A 21,322-nucleotide genomic window follows, 5' to 3' on the forward strand; every position below is an offset into this window, starting at 1 on the left:
GCTCCTATCACATGCATCACCATCATCATACATCATTGCAACATAAAAGCATATCTCATGAATTAGCATGCATCATTGCGAGGTCAAAGCTAATGAAACTAATGAACACAGACTACTGACACTGTTTTGGCGCTCTCTGCTTCCATAAGAATCCACCTCCTGAGATATCCTAGGACACGTGGTACAATAGGAAAGTTAACATATAGAGAAGAACAAAGATACAAATTAAGGATATCACGCAACATCTCCCTTCCGGGTATCTTTAGCGCGAAAAAAGTGATTCCCCCTCTTTCGCGACGTCAACCGTTGGATCGCCGCAATGTCCGCTTCGAGATCCAACGGTTGACGTCGCGAAAAAAAGATCCATCATTCTTTCTCGCGGAAGAGCTATTCGCACCAACGGTGACCATAAGGGCAGATAAAAGTGGCGTGATACCGTAATTTGGGCGGAAGTCGGTGTCCAAACGGCTATCCGTCCACGGAAGTGGCCTCGGAGGACCGACTAACCAATTTCTCCCCAGAATACGCTGACCGCGTGGATTAGGAACATATCAAATCTTCTAGAACACCGCATAAAATTTCCTATGCGACGTCAAATAAACCGTCAGTTAAATACGTGGACCCATCTTGTCAGCTCCTTCGATGCTTCCCGCCCTGGCAAAAGTAACGGGCGAATATAGCGACCGCATAGAACCACCAGCACAGGTGCTAACCATCTTCCGCGGATCGCCTCCGTTGGCGATTTTAAACCTTTCTAGCCGAGGCTTAGAAGAAGGAGAAGAGGGCTCAAGAAGAAACCCAGAGGATTAGAGAAAGAGATAGAGGGTGGGGTTTCGCCGACCGATTTGATCACCGGCGATGCTGGAGCTGAACATGGCGAGTCCACCGGCTGGGCCGCCTCCGCCTCCCACGGCGCCGACGCCGCCGGGGAAGGAGCAGCAGGCGGCCGGGGTGGGGATCCTGCTGCAGATCTCGATGCTGGTGCTGGCCTTCGTCCTCGGCCATGTCCTCCGTCGCCGCAAGATATACTACCTCCCGGAGGCCAGCGCCTCCCTTCTCATCGGTAATACAACCTTTTCATTCTCTCTATTGGATCGATTCTGGGACGAATAGAGGGGTGGTTAGATTGATCGTTAGGGTTTAATCTATCCTGATGCTGTTTTTAAGGTTGGTTTTCTATAACATTGGTTGCTCTATTGATGGTTTTTTATTTAAATGATGAGAGCGACGTTCTTTACTGGAGGATTGCGACTTGAATTTGATGGTGGCATAGTTCGTTGTGGATGAAATCAATTTCAAGCAGATTTTGGTTTCTTGCTTCTGGATGGTTTCAAGCAAAACCATAAAGGTATTCCAATCTAGAGAGATGAATATAGTTGAAACGGAGAGGTGAAGGAATGAGCTAGGGATGACCGGTGATGGTCTTAAGGAACAAAACCACCCATCAAATTATTTGAGTAGTGAATGGAGCCAACTCAGACTATATTACGACATAGAGAGCTTTGGAATCATTATAAGTTGTTCAGTGACAGTCAAGAGACTCAAAAGGAACAGTCCAGAGGACATAGAGTTCAATATAAACTGTGAATCACCAGTAATGTAAAGTAAATATGGCTTGGAGTAGTCTTGCCATATGAAACATGCCTAAATGACGTGAAATAGAATCTTCATCAGAAGTATGCTAACAAATAAGCCCAAAGCAAAGATACATATGGAAGCAATGAGTGAATCAGCTTTATGAAAAAAAAAAATCACACACTTAGCAAACCGAATACAAAAATTAGCAAAAAAAAAAAAAATTCACACAACCTGAAGGGATTAATATGGTATGAGAAAATGCACAACAAAAACCTGAAGAGGCTCAGGTAAATAGAGATACTTGAATTTATGCAAAGATTTAGGAAGACGTGAAAGATTTAAGTTAACATGAATAGAAGTTTTGAGAAGGGATTTGGGAGAGCTTGAAGTAATAGTGGAGGTAGTCCTTAATAGAAGGTGCACGAGGATTCATAAGGCTGACTCCAAATAATTGGGACAAGAATTGGTGATTATGGTTTCCTGAAGGAGTTATAGTGATTCCTATGTGCATGAATTGCATACTTATTCAATGTATGCAAGATGTTGCTTGTTTAAGGCCTTCTGATCTGCATCCCCGTACAAATGGATGTTCTCCAAAGAAAGCAAGCAGGCAACTTTTCTATTCAAAGGTGAAAGTGGTTTGGCGGCAAAACAGACTCATTAATTTTTTTTATGGATTATGGCAGGTTTAATTGTTGGAGGTGTTGCTAACATATCAAATACAGAAACAAGCATTCGGTTTGTATTTTGTTTGTTCTTTTGTTATTGTTTCCTAAATACTGAACCAAGTATTAGAGTGCCACTTGTCATGATATTAAACAATGTATTTTGTTTTTTCTGCAGGGGATGGTTCAATTTCCATGAGGAATTCTTTTTCCTATTCCTGCTACCTCCAATTATATTATATCCTAACATTATCATTCAAATCTTTTTATGCAGGATTTTATTTTATATTTTTTAACATACTTAAAAGCACATTTGAAGCCTTAAGTTGTTTATTGTTTGCCTTGACTCACTCTACTCAGTCCGGTTTTAGCTTAGCACCGGTAAGTGTTGAAAGCTGCTCTATGCTATAGATGCTGGTCTTGCAAATAATTTTATCTGATTTATCCACTGTATTTGCCTTGACAGAAACCCTTCTTTTCAAATTTTGGAGCTATCATCGCATTTGCTCTTCTGGGAACTTTTATTGCCTCAATCGTTACAGGTGTTTTAGTGTAAGAATTCTATTTAACCATAACAATCTTTTTGGTAAGTTAAGATTTTATGTTGTGGAACCCTTATAGTATTATCTTGTCTCGTGCAGATACCTTGGCGGGTTAACATATCTCATGTATAGACTGCCTCTGGGTGAAAGCCTAATGTTTGGTGCTCTTATATCAGCAACTGATCCTGTCACAGTTCTATCTATATTTCAGGTGTCTCTGTGCTTTCATTTTTTAGCATTTTCTGTCCAGTTAATTTCATGGATTTAGCTATTTCCTTTCAAGGAAAAATCTTGGCATCAGACTTCTGGAGGCTATGATTGTTGACTTGTTTGATTTCAGTCTTTAGGGCTTCTCAAGATTGATTCTTGTTGCATTGCCTAAAGGCCTCGAATCTTGATGATGATGAAGTCAGATCAGCTATTAGAATATGCCTACTTTTCTTATCCCCTGTTCCTATAATACTGCTATTTCTATATTCTGTACATTGCAACACCAATATTATCACATATAGATTGCTACTTGGGAATTTGGCTTTAAGGCCCTTGTTCACCATGTATTTTCATAATTCTATCCATTGTTTTATTTTAAATTAAGACATTTTTCATATAGCCACCAAAGATATGATGCTAAAATTGGCTTGCAAAGTGATTCCTCATGTAATGTTGCTTGATTTATTGAGGAAAGGAAGAGTATTTGCACGAATAATCTCTAGGTCATGATGGTGTTTGCCCTTGAGTAGCATGAGACTCCCGATTCTTTGTCAAAGTGGGTTTTCAACAATGCTAAGAAATTAAATTTGAGACAGTATTCCATGCATTTTGTTTTTAAACAAATTTTTCCACATCACATTATCCTTTTCCAAACTACTTACTGAGAACTGAGATCCCCAAATGTGCATTTGCTTTTAAAATATAGCTTTCATTCTTTGAGCAGTTGATATGCCAATTCTGCTATCAATATGAAGAACCATCGACTGTAAGCATCAATAAATTTTAACATTGGTTGAAGGCTGCCATTTTCTAAAAGAAAAAAATAACAGTAGGCTTCAAGTATATATTTGATTGTAGTTTACAATCTTTGGTTTGTTTTTATATATATTTTTTGTACATGTTTGGTTTTTTTTGTATGCACAGGAACTTGGAACTGACATGAACCTCTATGCCTTGGTTTTTGGAGAATCTGTTCTAAATGATGCAGTATGTATATATCTTAGTTATCTAGAAACCAGTTGCTTCTTTCTGTTGCATGGTTATATGCATGAATTGATATTGTATGTTTCTTGTCTTTTCTCCCAATCTATGGTGGTATTGTTGAAGGTGGCAATTTCCTTGTATAGGTATGTGTCGCTAATTGAGACTTCTCTTACCACTTTGCCCTATCTTTTGTTTTTAACTCAATTGCTTCTGTGCTCCAGGACCATGTCATCTGTAAGAAGTAATGATTCATCGGGACAAAACTTATTTTTGGTTATTCTGAGTTTTCTCGAGACATTTGTTGGCTCAATGTCTGCAGGTTAATGTTGACTATTACTCTTCACTATTTTCTTATCTGAATTCATTTTTACTTTTCTGAGTGCTAAGACCTTATCCTTAAGCATAAGAAAAAATACGCACCTACTGGGTCATGGTTTTGCTTTGTGTTTTCAAATGAGAAGCCTTATGAGTTCTCAGTTTACTTTCTTCCAAATAACTGCAATATTCCAGTTAAAAATTTCATCTTGAGAACTAGAAGCAACATTTAATGTTTTTAAGGAGTATAGCAGAGTTAGAGTTTTCGGAAGTGAAAGCATTAAAAGTTTGTAAGTTTTGTTGAAATAGTTTATATGATCTAGTTCATTACTAAAGCTTCATTTAACTGCATATTATGTCCATTCATCATATGGACCTTCTGCTTCCTGCATTGGGCATGAGTATCTAGAACTGTGAAAATATAATAATGTTGGCCTGTGAGAACATCGACTCAATGGACCACTCCATCAGGTTACTTGACTAATCAACCTAGTCTTAGTTGGATGTGATATCTTATGAAGGGGCAAGGTTAAGGGAAGGTGCGAACACAACCTGGCATGATAGACACGGGTAGCATCTTCTTGTTAAAACAACCAGATATCAAATTTTCTTGCAGCGGGAGTCAGTGTCAATAATTAGTTGGAATTGGAAGTTCAAATACATCCATGTATTGTATTCTGCAATCAGAAAAAGATGATTCACACTATTCCAAGATTTTTAAGGCTAATAAATCTGCTTGCTTCTTCAGTCTTTCTCAACCACTCTCTTTGATCCACAATCTGCTTTCTTAGACATTTTGAAGACATCCTTCTGTCTAAGGGGTACCTCAAGTATATTTTGATGCAGTGCCCAGACTCCTACGAAAATTTGAATGGCACTGGTTTGTTATTAGAGGCAATTTTTTCCTGGCAGCTTAGGAACAAAAGAGGTGAATAAATAGTGCATTCAACATGAAAATGTGTGCATATGTGTGTGCAGGCATGAGCATGAGGGGACAGCTTGGCATGAATCTGGCAATCAGATTTCATACGAGCAAGATATTAGGATAGAGGTACTAGTCCTTCATGCAAAGAACTTTGCTGCTCATTTTCTAGTTCCTAATTAACTATTTCATTATTTTTTTAGCGGGTAAAATATTTTTGCGTGATCCTAGAACTTATTTTAGATGCTGAAAGTAACTAAATAGTTAATTATGAACTAGAAAATGGTCATGAAGTTCTTTGCATGATGTCCACTCCTAATTATGGATGAGTCCATGGATCCTGATATCTGCTCTTGCTGAACCAGATTGACAGACTTATATTATAACTTCTTTCTGTGCCCATGTCCATATATCCTTGGTGGTAGATGAGAAAAGGAATGCTGCCAAATCAGGAGGGGGCTGCTAATGCGGGCATGCAAGTATTAATTCAGGGAGTCACTGAGATCATTTCATATTTCACTGAAGTGAAGATGCTGCCGCTATCCTCCTACTATTTGCTTGAAAAATTTCATTATCTCTTACATTTTGTGACAAAACTAACTGTTCATCCATAAGAGTATTATGAGAAATTTGAGGAATTTGTCTGGACATCTGCAAATTTGTTTAATGTTTGTATCATGACCAGGCTGTTGTTTATGGTTGCTTGCAATAAGTCACTATAAAGGATATGCACACACATGGTATAGCATAATTGGCTCCCAGACTAAATAAGAAGTTTACAATTACTTGGTGGTAAAATATGGAGTTGTTTTTCATTAATTATATCTGCAAGATCTCTCTTCCAATTTTCATGTTGTCATGATAAGTTGTCCTTAAGTCTAAGTTTTCTGGTCTTCAGTTTGCTTCAAGTATTTCTGTACTTATTCCCACTGTCATCTTTCAATGATTCTAACAGATATCTGGTTTTACAGGGGTTGGAGTTGGATTCATTTCTGCTCTTATATCCTTTTCTCAAGATAGATGTCTGCAAAATTGTTTAGATTTTTATCTTTCACGAATATTTTGTTCTTCTGTATTGTTTTTGTTTCCACATTCTCTCTTGTTTTCCATGAATGACACATGATTCTTAGTTCATTCTATGTATTAGTGGTCATACTTGGTTGACTAGTTGGCCCTTGAAAGGACGCATGCTACTATTCTGAAGAATTTGAGCAGCATTTCAGTGCTATGGTTAATGCATCAGTTATGAAGGTTTTTGGCTTTCAAAAAAAAAAAAAAAAATATTAAAGGTTTGCCAAAAAATGAAGCAGGATGTAGACCGTGGTGGAGCTCCAAAAATACAACCTATCAAAGAGATGATGATAAAAATACAACTATAGAGGACTATGGGAGAATCTTGGCAAATGATCATATTAGAAGTGTTTTCTGGAGCAATAAATTGAATTATATTTTAACAACCTCCTTGGCTGTCTATGAGTGACTACTAGAGTAAATATTCAGGAGAAGATTTTTTTACTTAACTGAACAGTAGGATCAGCCAGTGATCCTGTTATTTACCTGGTGTTAAACACAATTTTACTTGGAAAAATCTTGTAGAGGTAGGGTAACCATTAAGTAAGGGGTAAGAATATTGTGTAAGTAGGTCTATAATTTATGGAAAATAATATGATCATGAACTTCCAATCGAATAGGAAACTAGGAACCCATATACAAGGTTCAGTATACTCGTCAAGCTGTTAGTAGTTATTAACTCAAAGAATACTCTTTGACCTAAAGTCAATGAAGGGTTTTCATTCTTCTTCAAGTTTTCATTATGGAGGCATGTGTTCTTAAAGATAACATGCTCTTTATGTATGTGTCAGACTTCTTCATCATGCTATATAGTCCGGCATAAGCTTGCTGCTTATCTTAGGATAGCCAATGTTGAATTTCTACAATTACCTAGTAAATATTAAAATATCACCCATTTCTTTTTCATGAAACTTGGGATAAAAATTGATGAAACAATCAGCCTTATTCTTATTATTTTCTTTTTGTGATAGAACAAAATATGTTGAGAAACCTTAACTTCTCAGTACCTCTTTAAGTATGCAGGGTTGAATGTTGAAAAGTGAGTACGACCATCTTTATCTTTCTTTTGTGTAAATTTTTCCTATTGACTGATATTAGTAACGTAATGTTAGAGGCAACTGATTTCCATGTCCAAATTGGTTGCTCTTTCCAGTCTTCATAATTTGGAGAGCTGTCTCTTTGTCCTTTTCCCTTACTTTTCGTAAGTCATTCCTGGACCATTATTTTTCTTTTTTGCTTCCAGTTGCGTCTGAAGGTTATGGTTTTCTTATGATTTTATCTGATTTTGGACCATTACTTACAGTTACATGCTAGCTGAAGGTCTTGGCTTGTCTGGTATAGTCTCCATACTGTTCACTGGAATTGTAAGTACTATTTGGTGCTTTTTGGTTCCCCAAGAATTGCTCTGCAACAAATTAAGATCTTTGTCCTGTTTAGCAGGTCATGAAGCACTATACATTCTCAAATTTATCAGAAAAATCTCAACATTTTGCTGCTGCTTTTTTCCATCTGCTTTCATCTTTAGCAGAAGCTTTTGTGTAAGAGAAATTACAAATTAAAATTTTATTGGTTTTATTGATGTGTTTTTAAAACTCCAATGTTAATCATATTGCTGTATTTTCTTGTCGGTTCATTTTACTTCCAGATTCATATACATGGGCTTTGACATTGCGATGGAACAACAAAGCTGGTCACACATTGGGTTCATCTTTTTCTCAATTGTATCCTTTCAATATTCACTATGCAGATATGACTGATACTGAGAATTTATTCCACAGTATTATTTCATCTTTCCTTAACTTTTCACCTAATGAATGATCCAGCTGTTTATTGCTGTTGCAAGGTATGAACTCACAAATCTATTACAAATCATGTATATGTTGTATTCTCTTTATCGTTAAGCAATTTTTGTGTTCCTTACCCTTCGTCACACAACTCGTGTTGCTTGCTGGTGATTTTTACATGAATACAGCCAACTTTGCTCTGCTTCTATGTTACAGTTTTCCGTTTTGTGGCCAAATTACCTTCTTCCTTTTTTTTTTGAGTCTGCTGGGCAAGAAAATGATTAATGATATTGAAGACACATGAAAGTTGAAATTCTAGCTGTTATTTGAATTTTGTAAATAAAATGTTTCTCTACTAAAAGCATTCTACCCTTAGATTTGCAGAATTTTATGCATGTTACAGCCCTTAAAAGCAACGGCAGATCGGGAAACCTCATGAATCTGACCCCAAGTAGATGAGAATAAATCTTGTCAGTTATAAATAGATTTAGCTATATGCAGCATATACCAGCATTAAATGGGAGATTTCACTCAGAAAAATTCTCTATAAGCATAGATTCTGGTATCTTCACTTTGTCTTTCCAAACTGCCTAGTATGATTTTTGGTACTTTGACATGTAAATTATCAAGTCTCAAATGATTGTGTTATTTGTTAGAAGGTAATAAATTGATATCGTAAGGCATGCATTTGAAGTACTTTGCTTTCAATACCTTTTCCTCTGGTAGCATGCCCATGCTCAATGATTTTTACTTATAAGAAATGGTTTTTGTCTGTTCCAAACCATATGAAGAACTGTCTTTATTCCTCGTCTGCTTTATAAGGAGGAATTCCAATTTATATCAATTCAATTTGAATATTCTTTTATAAAATCGTGTCAAATGACTCTTATATTCCTTGTTTTGAAAGAGCTGCAAATGTCTTCTCATGTGCTTACCTGGTCAACTTGGTGAGACCAGCAAATCGTCAAATACCTATGCAACATCAGAAGGCACTTTGGTATAGTGGTAAGTTGATATGGTGTTATTATAGATTCAAACAGTCTCCACAGAGATATTAAATAAAAAAGGAATCATAGGTTTGGAATTTTTTGGTTTCTTCTCAATGATTAGTGATTTTATGGACAACCAGGACTTCGTGGGGCAATGGCTTTTGCCCTTGCTCTGCAATCAGTCCATGATCTCCCTGATGGACATGGCCAGACGATCTTCACTGCTACCACTGCTATTGTTGTTTTAACGGTAAGCATGTTTGCTGGCAATTTTTTTACTTGAGCTGGAAAAGATTATACACTGAAAATATATCTCTAAACTTTTTCATTGCATGAGGAAAATTCATGAGGCTGAATAATACTTCATTTTTTTTCTTTCTTGTGAAACAACTACTTCCATAGTTTTATGGATAAAATACCGTGTATAGCTCAGGTATGCTGCCATGAAGTTGCAGGGACTGATTTGTGGTAAAGCTAGGAAACTCCAAATAATAATGACTTGTGGAGTCTATTATTAGAACTTAGGAGGTTAGGAGGTGCACCAACAAACATATGTTGAGAGAAAACTAATCAAGATGTTTTGGACATAAGAGTGGGTCCATCTTGGGTATACGATGAAGGATTGGAGGAGAGGAAGGGAACTGAGGAAACTGATGTTTGGATGGGTGGTGAGACTGATCTTAAGGAACTTATAATTTTGAATGCCAGACCCTATATAGGAACAAATGGTGAAGCAGGATTCATGTAACCAACATGAGTTGATGGCTTTTCAAATACAGTCAAATCCTTCCCTTGCACCATACACTTGATATTTTCATTTCCATCTGCACCAGAATTGCTTAGCTGGTGAAATAATTTTCACATCATTACTATAAAAATAAGCTGAGATACTATTAACAATACAAAAAATTGGGAACTCATTTCCATGACCTGAATTTGTTTTCTGGACAGCTGAATGCAACCAGTAGACTGGACTAAATCTGGGAAATGGTTCGATTAACCATTAGCCTGTAAACATGGTCCCAGGACCCACACATCAAAATTAACTACATCCTAGGTGTTAAAATATCATTATTTGCCCCTGTGAACCAACTATTAGTCTTGGTTGGTCGGAGAGAGTTTTAATTGCTGGGTTCAGGTTTGGAAGGAATGCTAATACTTTTGGACATGCTCTTTTCACAACAATCATGAGGATTGATGAAGATATCTAAACTTCTCTATTATAGAAATCTAAGTGTGTTCCCTCCTCTGTAATTTGTATTTATTTTTACAGAAGATACTCTACATAGGATGCCTCTCTTTTCTTCACTTACTGTTTTCGTCCCCATTTTCTCTATTTTCTCCCTAACAGTGGACATTTGTGTATGCTTATATATGGATAGTTTGAGATGCATGTGCATATACAGATACATATAGGCAGATTAAGTGCGGCGGCAAAGTAATGGGTAAACCAATTTTGTGCCAAACCAATTGAGAGGTTGCGGTTGATAAAAGTGCATCAGACTTGCCTCATAGAGAAAGATACAAGATACATTTGAGCATTCAAAGAGGCTAGGACTTAGTTGCCACTTGCCAGAATCAGGAGCGAGTGTGGGAGTGAGTCTAGGTGCAGGTGTAGGCAAGCGAATAAGGAAGTGGATGCTGGTTAAAGTTTTTAGGGAGTTGCCAAAGCAGGTAATTTGCTCTAGGGGAAAGATTCCTGCTGGTAAGGGCTAGAATGAGGGAGATGATGTCAAGAATAATCTGGCTAAGATTGCATTTGTTTGTGTGTTTGTTTTTTTTTTTTTTCAAGTGTTTGGTGGTGGGTATGAGTTAATAGTATAATGGTGTAGAGAGCCAATAGAAGCTGTGAGGTCACAGTAAGAAAGGTTCTTGAGTACTTTCTGTGGCCTTGCTATTCATATCTTTTCTTGAGAGAGATACTCCAAGTCTGATAAGATGGTCAGGGAGAGGAATCCAAGGATTCATATTTCGCTACTAAGCATGTGACCAAGTTTTGGACTAATATTTTTCAATGTTTTACCTTTTGTTTTAGATGATATCAGACCAATTCAATATAAAACTAGACAATTTATCTTTTAAAATTTAAAACAAGAAAAGAATATACTAATAAAATATGAAAATTTATTCCAAAAATAACTTTACTATTAGACTATTTTATGAATATATATGATACTCTAAATTTTTAGGCAGTCCTGGCAGTGCTTTTATGAAATAATAATGGCATGCAGAAGACAATATCTATGTAAATTTTGGTTGAAACAATGTGGCTGGACAAATCCCAACTGGTTTTGTTTGGAAACAAGTTATATCTGACTTGATTTTTGCAAAGTGCAATGCAACAGGGGGTCTCCATGAATGTTCCCACTATATTGTCTTTTGAGGGACCATGCTGTAATTTTGTTAGCTCATCCTTATTAAAGTGATGATGTGGAACTTAAATTTCGGTTCTATATGCTGCAGTAAGGCTGTGTGTGGAAAATAGGTAGTGTTGGAAGTAGCAATTGTAATAAACATCTGTACGGCCTGTCTATTTGGCTTAACCCCAACTGAAAAATAAAAGCCCACAAAATAATTTATCATGGTCATCCACATTTTACTTTCAAGGTTTAGTAGCTTTTTACTAGGATGGGACACCCTAACTCATCCTTTCTTCCATCATCCCATTGAGACCAAGTAATTTAACCTCTTGGGCAATGCAGGTGCTTTTGATTGGAGGCTCAACAGGCACAATGCTTGAAGCTTTAAAAGTTGTAGGTGATGGTCACAATGGTCGATTAGGAGAAGTAAGTTTCAGAAAGTGTATAATTAATGCTACTCAGTTTCTTTATGCTTATTCAATATGCTTAATGTGCCAATATATTTTCAAGTGTATGACTACTGTAACAATTTGCCCAAACCAATGTTCCTTGATGTAAAAAAAACTATGACATGGATGCTACTTGGATTCTTATGCCTATTTGATATGCCGGTTCTTGTTTTTCTTAATCTTTCAATATATTTTCAAGTGTATACTCTGTCAATTTGCCAAAACCGGTGTTCTTTGCCGCACAAACAATTTTGTGACCTTCACACCCATATGCTAGAAGATGCCTTTTGTTTGCAATTATGAATGCACCTTCTAGTTCACTCACAGATTTAGGATGAATGCTCTCTATTCATAAACTTCTTTTAACACCTAGGCTGCTTTTAATCTGTTTAAACAAATGCTTATCATATTTCTTGTTGAAAATATCTCAGAAACTCAAGCATGTTTCCCTCAGTTTATTTATTTTCTTTGGAGAAATATATTGGAAAATCATGTTTTTTTTTGTTTTTGTGTTGTGTTGTTCTTGCACTTGATCTCATCAGCCCTCCTTTTTGATGAAATTATTGACATATGAGTTTGTTTATGTCTTCTCCAAGTTTAATGATTTTTTGTCAACCTTTAGGAGGGCTTTGAGGGTCCAGATATCGGCACCGGACCATCATATGATGAGGCAACTTCATCCGGGAGCAAGCTGCAGATGAAACTCAAAGAGTTTCACAGGTATCTTTACCAGTTACCAGTTGTTAGATTTTTCCTTTTACATATGCTTGTTATCCACCTGTTAATCAATATTATTTCTAAATTTTCTCTGCAGCACTGCCTCTTTCACTGCATTAGATAGACATTATCTTACGCCATTTTTCACATCTCAAAATGATGACGAGAATCCTGGTATGATATAATTTTCCTTATTTCTTTCTGCAAGGTAAAGCAGTGTGGTGTAGTCATTAGAATATATTTTTCTTTTTTTTTTTCTCCCTAATATTAGATTATAAATGTGAAGAAAATCAAATTAATAAGAGGTTGTTGAGGAGTTGATACCTCTTGTGCGGTCCATATGCGTGCATCCATTGGGTTTTCTTGGACAAATCAAACTTGATTAAGAAACATATAAAACAATCATTAGATCTGAAACTTTGTTGTCTCTAAGATGCACAATGTCATGGAGGCAATGATTTATAAGCTGGGTTTGTTTAATCTTTCCACCCATGATTAGATATGCTCTTTACAGACGTACTGCTTAAAACCTTTCTAGCCATGAGATATTCTCCTTCACAAGCATATTGATTGTAACTGTTACAGCCACGAACAAGTTAGACATTAACTTTTCTAAGACACAGCATATGCTCCCTACTGCATTATAGCAAAGTCATCGTCATAGGCAGCATGGAAGGCATGATGAAAGCTTTCACACCTCCGGGAACTGATTCATAATACAGTTGTTTAATGACACTATATTCTACCGGATTTTTATTTTGTCACCTCTCAATTTGGTTTGAAATGTTGTCTTTTGATGCAAAAAACAGATGAAGTGACCCAAAATTCTGGAAGAACGAGAGAACTTAAAAGCCATGAGTGAAGTCATGGTCTTCTTCTTGGCATGCCAAAAGAAGCAGCTTTTACCGTGCTCAACGGCAGCTCTCTAAAGTACACATTTTCGCGAGTGGATGCAGATATTAATTAGCTGCACACGCATTATCACGTAGATTGATGTGATAGAAAAAGAAAAATAGCGCATAACAGCACAATGTGTTCTCAGCTAGCTTGATACGTACACATCTATTTATGATATAGAAAAGCAATCGATAGCAGTACTGTTCACAAATTTTCATTTTGGTTTCTATTCGAAGTGTAATTCTTTCCACTGTACTGCATGTCCGGATTATGATCCTTCGCCATGGTAACTGTAAAAAAATCATCGTGGTCTTGAAATGAATGTAGAGAGCGCTCTGAAATAGCAGTGTAAGAACAATTCCACAACTGATTTGGTTCTGCTGCCTTCTAACAGTTAGTATATTTTCTGAATGGGAGTCGCGGGTGGTATATTGAGTGATTTTTGCTGGGGGGTTTGGCTGCAGTATTGCTGCTATCAATCACCATTCGCAGGGTTTTAGGAAAGAAAAATTGAATCAAAGGCTAGGGCAGAGCGAGCGAGTAGGGTCCCTCCGGATCACGACCTTGGCATGTTCTTCAGCACCACTAAGAAAGAGTAAACAACTCGAAAAATTCTTTATGTATCGCGGGTGGTGCAGAACCGCATATACCGTCCGTGGTGATTGGTTTATGCAGAAGATCGAGTGCGGTGGGCAATTTTTTTTTTTTCGTCGGTCTTTTATGGTAATCAATCATTATGGATGGTACATATGGTTTTTTTGTACCACCTGCAGTGCACAAAGAATTTCTCAATAACTAATTATATGGTGAGGAAATCGGGATGATCTCCAGCGGTGGTGCAAGCACATACACCATTACAAGAACATGCATTGGTAATTTATTTTGGTGAAACGGGAATGATAGAATTGCATTTTAGAAGAACAAGAAGAAAACCAGCTGGAAGGAGAATAAATCGAGGTGGAACACATTCATTGAGAGATAGCCGAAGGCCTCTTCGGTCTGGATGACGTTGCTCAATGGAACCATGTGGCCAAATATTAGCTTCACTTTGACCGCCAATTAAAAGCGCTCCATGTCACCCTCTTGCAACGAGTTAGTTACCGCAGGAAAACATCTATTTGGATTGCCCGATTACCCAACATTCCTTTTATATGAAAAAAATGAAGTGGTAGTTAGACTTGAGGATTCAATAGACCTATTTTATCAAGTCTGTTCATTGTTTACACCACTTCATTGTGTATGTTTGTAGTTTGCTTATGCTGAGAAGCAATTGTCAACAATTTAGAAAGCCTAGTTTTTCATTTGTGAAAAGTGATGTGACCTTGTTGATGTTGGCGAACTTGTTTTGGGCTGTGTTCTATCTCTCCCGGAGCGGCAGCCTATTTACATTAAAGTAGAATGCTCTCCCTGGATTTTTTGATGGTGGCAAGACGGAACTGCAAATGTGTCTGTTGTGGAAGACGTGCCTTGTTCAATGAAACATGTTGTATTTGATTGTATTATTAATGGCCCAAAGCTGATCCTCTGGGGAAACCAGGCCCTTGTAGGCCCGCACATTATTGTTGAGTTGGCCTGTCATTCAGCGAAACCAGTATATCCTTGCCTCCTGCATTATTGTGATTGGTTTGTTCAAGTAGGCCCATGGGCCTATAGTTGTGGGCTTGGCGAAGTCGGTGGCCTTCCAGTTACACCTAAAATATGACGTTTGCTCTTAATTCTTGACCATTTAGCAGTTGCTTAGGTCCTGTTATATTGAGGTGATAGTTGTAAGGCCACTGCTGAATCTTTCCCCTTTTCTTCACTCTTTCTTCTAGTTAATAAGTGGAGTCAGAACTTAGTTCTAGATGAGATGCCACTAAGATGACAATGAGTCAGACGGGGGTCAAATTACGTAAATAAATTTGCCCTGCATCAAAAATCCCTCCGTGCAGAGCTTAGCTCCGTGCGACAGTTTGAGTCACGAAAGGGCCGCTTGCTTAATTATATTATAATAATAATAAATATATTTTTATATATCTCTCTATAAACAATAAGAAAATAAAAAAAATATAAATAAAAAATATTACAGCCAACCTCATGTTGCGTCTGTTGCCGGTGAAGAGCATCTGCAAAATGAAGTCCACACTAACTGAAATTATATCCGGCGGGGATCCTTCGATGCTTAAGTCAGTGGGGAGTGATGAATAGCAGATGAATATTCAAAGAGGCAGAGTTTCAGCTCTCAAGAGACCTTCTCAAATGCTGTTCATTTACCTCCTTTTATAGACGAATAGTTGGTAACTGTCTGTAACGGTTAGACATGTGCATCCCGTTTGTTCCGGCATTATCTGATCATGGGATGGGTGGTTATACTCGCCACTGATCATATTCTGGCAATTATGCATTTTCAGCACTGGCAGTTTCTAGTAAGCCGACTATATGTCGGTAATCAAAATATGTCGATCGTATGTCGGTAGTTGTAGAAGTCCGAATGAGCATCGGTCGGTAATTCTGATATGCCGATGATCATCGATCTGAAATCAGTCGAATCGTCATAGTTAGAGTTTGTCAAATTTGAGGATAGTTGACTGTCAGTCGGCCAACCGATTAATAGTCAGTAGGTTGTGCTTATCAGGTCGATCGAAAGTCAGAATCGGAGAGTCGACTGAATCGCCCCAACAGTTATCCCCCACTCCCAAGTCCAAGGTAGTTTGACATGCATGTCATCACGTGATCTGTCACGTTGGATGAAGGGAGTTGTCACATATTGTCTCGAATCTCGATACATTAATGATTTTTCGAAATACGAAGGATCTCCATCCAATTTGTTGTTTCGATAACTGTGAGATCATCATTGGAGTGTCGTTTCGAGAAGATAGTTCGTCGTTTGGAGAATCCGAACGATTTGATTCTAGCTAGTCGATTTTGACCACATGTCCAAATTTCATTAGCCCTACATTGTTCATGCGAATAGTGATAAGGTGGTATGATCTGGAGGTAGGTGCGTCGAACCGTTCGATCAATGGACGGTTCTGATGTTGCCATGTGTCGAAATCTAGAGAAGTCCTGATTTGAATAACTTCATTCGGACCGTTGAGGGGTTCTATATATATAAAGTTACTTTCACTTGGACTTTCTGCTTTTGTATTTCATTATTTTCCTCTGCAACAGAAGGTTCTGTCCTCAGGTGCTGAGAGCCTTCTCGTCACTTCCCAGTTCCTCAGGTTGAGTTCTTGTTTCTTTTCTAGGTTTTCTTTTTTGTTTTCTCCTCTTCTTCTTCTAGGTTCTTTCATTTTCAATGGCAAATAGGGGTAAGAAGGCAAATGCCTCAACTTCTCGAGATAGTTGATCGGAGAATCCGACCGACAATTCTCCTTCGAGTTCGGAGATGGAGGTTTCTTCCTTATCCGGACCCAATGTCGATCAGCTCCAAGAATAGTACCATATCCTGAAGCAATTTCAACTTTTTGCTCCTAGTCCGAATGGTCGGGTGAACTCTCCTCCTCCAGGCCAGGTTGCAATCTATGTCAAGGACCTTCGGACCAGTCTTCGATTTTCGATTCTGGAGTTTATCCGAAATCTTCTTGATTATTATCAACTTTGTCCTGCTCAGCTGGCCCCGAACTCCATTCGGCTGATTATTAGCTTTGCTATGTTGTGTCGTCTTATCCCGACCAACCTTCGCCCTTCTCTTTTTCGGGCTTTCTTTATTCTTTGTCCTCATCTCAAGGCTAAGGGTTGGTGATTTTTCAACCCAAGGAAGGATTTTTCTTTTATTTTTGATTTTCTATCATCCATTCATAAATGGAAGAATCAATTTTTCTTCGTTTCTTCTTCATCTCCTTTGGGCTTTCCTTCATACTGGGGTGACCTAAGAACCGACCCCAATGAGTATAGTCAGATTGACACCATCGATGGGAAGACTTTCTCTGACTTAAAGATATGGAAGTTCCAGCGCAACGAGAGCTGATGATAGAGCAGGCTCTCTATGATGCCGGACTTAGTTCGGTACCTTTAGGTATAGCATGATCGCTCGCTTTATTTTTTGTTTGCTTCTAAATTTTGTACTGAACTTGGTCTTTTGATTGCAGCCATGCAGACGACAGTATGAGTTTTAGCTGCCAACATCTGTCTACATGCTACTAAAAAAAAAGCAACGACCAATGCTGGACCATCTCGATCGCCAAAGAGAAGTCAAGGTGCGTCTGGGTTGGTACCAGGAGGGAGTCCGACATCCCGTCGATGATGGCTCCCAGCACCGAGTCGGTTATAGCGTTGTCGGCTCCGATAATGCTATCTCCAATTGAAGTACCGTCAGTTAGAGTTAAAACGACAAGAGATGAAGATGCCATACCAGAACCATCGACGGCTCCATCAGTTGGGGTTTGGGCCGATTCTGCAGTCGCGATCAAACCAGAACTATCTGCTGCTGTGCAAGTTATTCTTTAAGTGGAGCGGTCTCGGACGCAGTCGAGCATCGATTTTGTGGCAGTTTTGAGCATATGACCGCCGACTGGGGATCGAAGAAAGGCACCGGCTACTTCTGTCGATAATAGATTGTCGGTGGGCCTTCCCATTCTCTTTGACATCTGAATCTCTGTCGGTGAGTCAACCTTGGTCAATTTGTCATTGGCCAAATGATTCATAGAAGCTGCACTTCTCCCGACCGATAGGGAGAATAGAAAAGATCGGACAGTGTCCGAAAAGTTTTCTTCTTTTTATTCGGCGATGCTTGGGGTGAGTCAATGAAACTTTTTTTTATCCGACTTGACTTATCCTTTTTTTTAGTGGGCACACGATATGCAGAACAGATATTGAAAAATCATCAAGCTTCATCGGATGTGGATGGATAAAGTGGCGGTCGCCAATGTCGAGAAAGCTACTGCTGTCGAACAACTTCAGACGGCAGCCAAATGGGAGAAGATACTCCAAGAAAAGATCTCCCACGTGACAGCTGAACTGTAATCCTCCAGAGCCGAACTAGAGTCGGCACAACAGAACATTGTGTCTCTTGAATTTCGGATCAAAAGCAAGAAGCATTCCATCAGTCGGCTACGGAGAGAGAGAGATGGATGCATAGAGGAGCTTGAAGTGGAGCGCAGAAGGCATCGGACCATTATGGAGAGGTTGGCACTGGCCGATGTAGAGTCGGCCTCCGCCAAGAAAGAAGCTGAGTCAGCGAGAGGTGCTCTGAGTTTGGCCATCAAGAATTTCAAAGATTCACAAGAATTCAAGGATGAAATTCTCGAGGATGGATTTGCCTTCTACTGCATCAGATATGAGGATGACAGAGATGCAATCGAAAAATTATATCCGAGCCTGGACCTAAGTAGCATCATCCTCCCCAGTTCAGGAGAAGAGGTTGCTGAGGAGACCACCGTGTTGATTGAAGGAGATGCACCAACTGCACTAGAACCTGCACCAACCACTGAAGTTATACCGAAGTAAGGTGAAGAAGAAGCTGACCGATGATTGGTGTAATATTTTTTTTTTGTAATCAGACAATAAGTCTAATTTTGTAATCAGACCTTGGGTCCAATTTTGTAATCTCTTCTTCAATGAATGAAATTTTTTTTTTTAAAGAATCTCTTTTTATACTTGTACTGTCAATGTTGTTGAATAACAGTCAAATTTTCGATCATCCATCGATGAATTGAATGTCGACCAATAGTCATAATAGAGTTTTTCTGCTAGTCGGATGTCAGCTGATTTAGCTTGTATACTTTAAGTATTTGATAGATAGTGATAAGCCGAATATCCTTCGACTGACCGTAGTCAAGTCGATATATTTTTTACTCGATCGAGGTCAAGTCGGTGTAATGTTTTGCTTAGCTAAAGCTAAGTCAGTATGAGTAGCCATTCAACTTAACTCTATTTTTATAATAAAAAATTGAGATATAGTTAGTAAGTCGGTTTTTACAGTGAAAAATCGAGATACAGTCGGTAAAAATTGATCGATTGTTTATCGATCTAATATCATTTTGTAGATAACTTATAGTTGATTGAAGCTTTCATGATTATGAATTTCAATGTTTCATTCCGAACATCATACATATGAACAACTTTATTGATAGTACATCTTCAAATTATCGATATTCCAAGTCTGAGAAATAGTCATTCCATTGAGAGTTTCTAGCAGATATGCATCCGGTCGAAGTGTCTCGATTACTCTATAGGATTCTTCCCAGTTTGGAGATAATTTTTTCTGATCCAGAGGCTTTGAAACTTCTGCTTTTCTTAGAATCAGGTCTCCTGGATGAAAGACCTTCGGCTTGACTTTTGCATTGTAATACCGGACTATTCTTTGTCAATATGCTACCATCTGAACTTGAGCTTGCTATCAAACTTTCGAAAGTAAGTCTAGGTTGGCTCTCCGACATTCAGAATTGTTTGGCTCATTATACTGTTCCACTCTTGCTGATGGTAATCCGATCTCAAGTGAAATCATCGCTTCCATCCCATAGGCTAGGTTGAATGGTGATTCTCCTGTCGGTATACAAGGAGTTGTCCGATGTGCTTATAAGATCGGATATAATTCTTTCAGTCAGAGACCTTTAACTTTATTCAGTCTGGTTTTGAGACCATGTAGAATTATTCGATTTATTACTTTCACTTCACCATTGGATTGTAGATGGCCGACTGATGTGAGCTTGTGCATAATATAAAATTTTGTACAAAACTTTTTGAAATTCTGATTGTCGAATTATTGATCATTGTCGGTCATAATGGTATATGGTAGATCGAATCTACATAAGATTGATTTTTGAATGAAGTATTCCATCTTACTTTCAGTGGTTTGTGTCAAGGGTTCAGCTTCTACCCATTTTGTAAAGTAATCAATGGCAACTACTATAAATTTTTTCTGACTGGATGCCGGAGGGAAAGGACTAAGTATGTCAATTCTCCATCATACGAAGGACCATGGTGCAATAATTGTGTCAGCTGGCTGGCCGACTAATGTTGATGTTAGTGTACTTCTGACATGATTCACATCTTCAGACAAGTTCAGCTGCATCTTTCTTCATGGTGGACCAATAATATCCTTATCATAAAACTTTATAAGCCAAAGATTTATCTCCTAAGTGATTGCCATAAATTCTTTCATGAACTTCTCGGAGTGCATAGTCGGCATCCGTTGGTCTCAAGCACTTTAGTAAGGGAAGAGAGAATGATTTTTTATAAAATTGTCCATTCATTAAAATATATTGCGAGGTCATCCATCATAGTCATTTGGCTTCTGAAAGATTTGTAGATAGAATTTCATCAGTCAAATACTGGATAATCGGATCCATTCAATTTGGCTCGTCATTGATTTATAGCATTTCTTCAACTTTATCAATGCTCGATTGTTCAAGATATTCGATGAATGTCTGACCCAGTGAGTTGAATGAAGTAGTTGTAAGTCTGGAAAGTACGTCAGCTCGAGCATTCTCTGTTCTTGAAATGTGAGAGATCTCAAAATATTTTAGAGTCGATGTAAGATCTTTCACTTTTTGAAGGTACTTCATCATAACGGGATTTCGGACTTCAAACTCACTCTTAACTTAATCGATAATCAACTGTGAGTCGGTGAAGACCTTCAAGTTGTCAATGTCAAGCTCTTTGGCAATCTTCAAGTCGATTAGAAAAGCTTCATATTCGGCTTGATTATTTGAAACTTTAAAATTAAACCGAAGGGCATATTCGGTTACAATTCTTTCAGAATTGGTGAGGATAAGACCGGCTCCATTGCCTTGTGCGTTGGATGCTCCATCAATATGTAGCACCCACACTGATGCTAAGTCGGCCTTAGAAGTTTCAACTTACTTTAATTTGTCGTCGGATCCATCCTCAACATTATTGTCAGATATGGTATACTCG

At 38.1% G+C, this 21,322-nt stretch overlaps 1 protein-coding gene across 2 annotated transcripts; it reads left to right on the top strand.

Annotated features, from left to right (window-relative positions):
* The first annotated feature begins 672 nt into the window (after window positions 1–672).
* On the top strand, window positions 673–13,700 carry LOC105050012 (sodium/hydrogen exchanger 6). 2 transcript variants are annotated; one of them, XM_010929854.4, is made up of 22 exons: window positions 673–1,063; window positions 2,265–2,316; window positions 2,422–2,481; window positions 2,600–2,624; window positions 2,710–2,795; window positions 2,885–2,996; window positions 3,920–3,982; window positions 4,103–4,122; window positions 4,201–4,298; window positions 6,188–6,216; window positions 7,295–7,326; window positions 7,441–7,488; window positions 7,591–7,651; window positions 7,725–7,825; window positions 7,933–8,008; window positions 8,111–8,130; window positions 8,979–9,076; window positions 9,201–9,310; window positions 11,763–11,846; window positions 12,492–12,589; window positions 12,684–12,760; window positions 13,396–13,700. In XM_010929854.4, the coding sequence occupies exons 1-22, from the start codon at window positions 859–861 to the stop codon at window positions 13,446–13,448; spliced, it is 1,608 nt and encodes a 535-aa protein (XP_010928156.1). In that variant the 5' UTR covers window positions 673–858; the 3' UTR covers window positions 13,449–13,700. The 2 variants fall into 2 exon arrangements, with proteins under 2 accessions (XP_010928156.1, XP_010928157.1); XM_010929855.4 differs by having other exon boundaries at window positions 675–1,063; window positions 7,728–7,825.
* The last annotated feature ends 7,622 nt before the right edge of the window (window positions 13,701–21,322 follow it).

This window comes from Elaeis guineensis, chromosome 8 (genome assembly GCF_000442705.2).
Source record: "Elaeis guineensis isolate ETL-2024a chromosome 8, EG11, whole genome shotgun sequence".
Classification (NCBI taxonomy): domain Eukaryota; kingdom Viridiplantae; phylum Streptophyta; class Magnoliopsida; order Arecales; family Arecaceae; genus Elaeis; species Elaeis guineensis.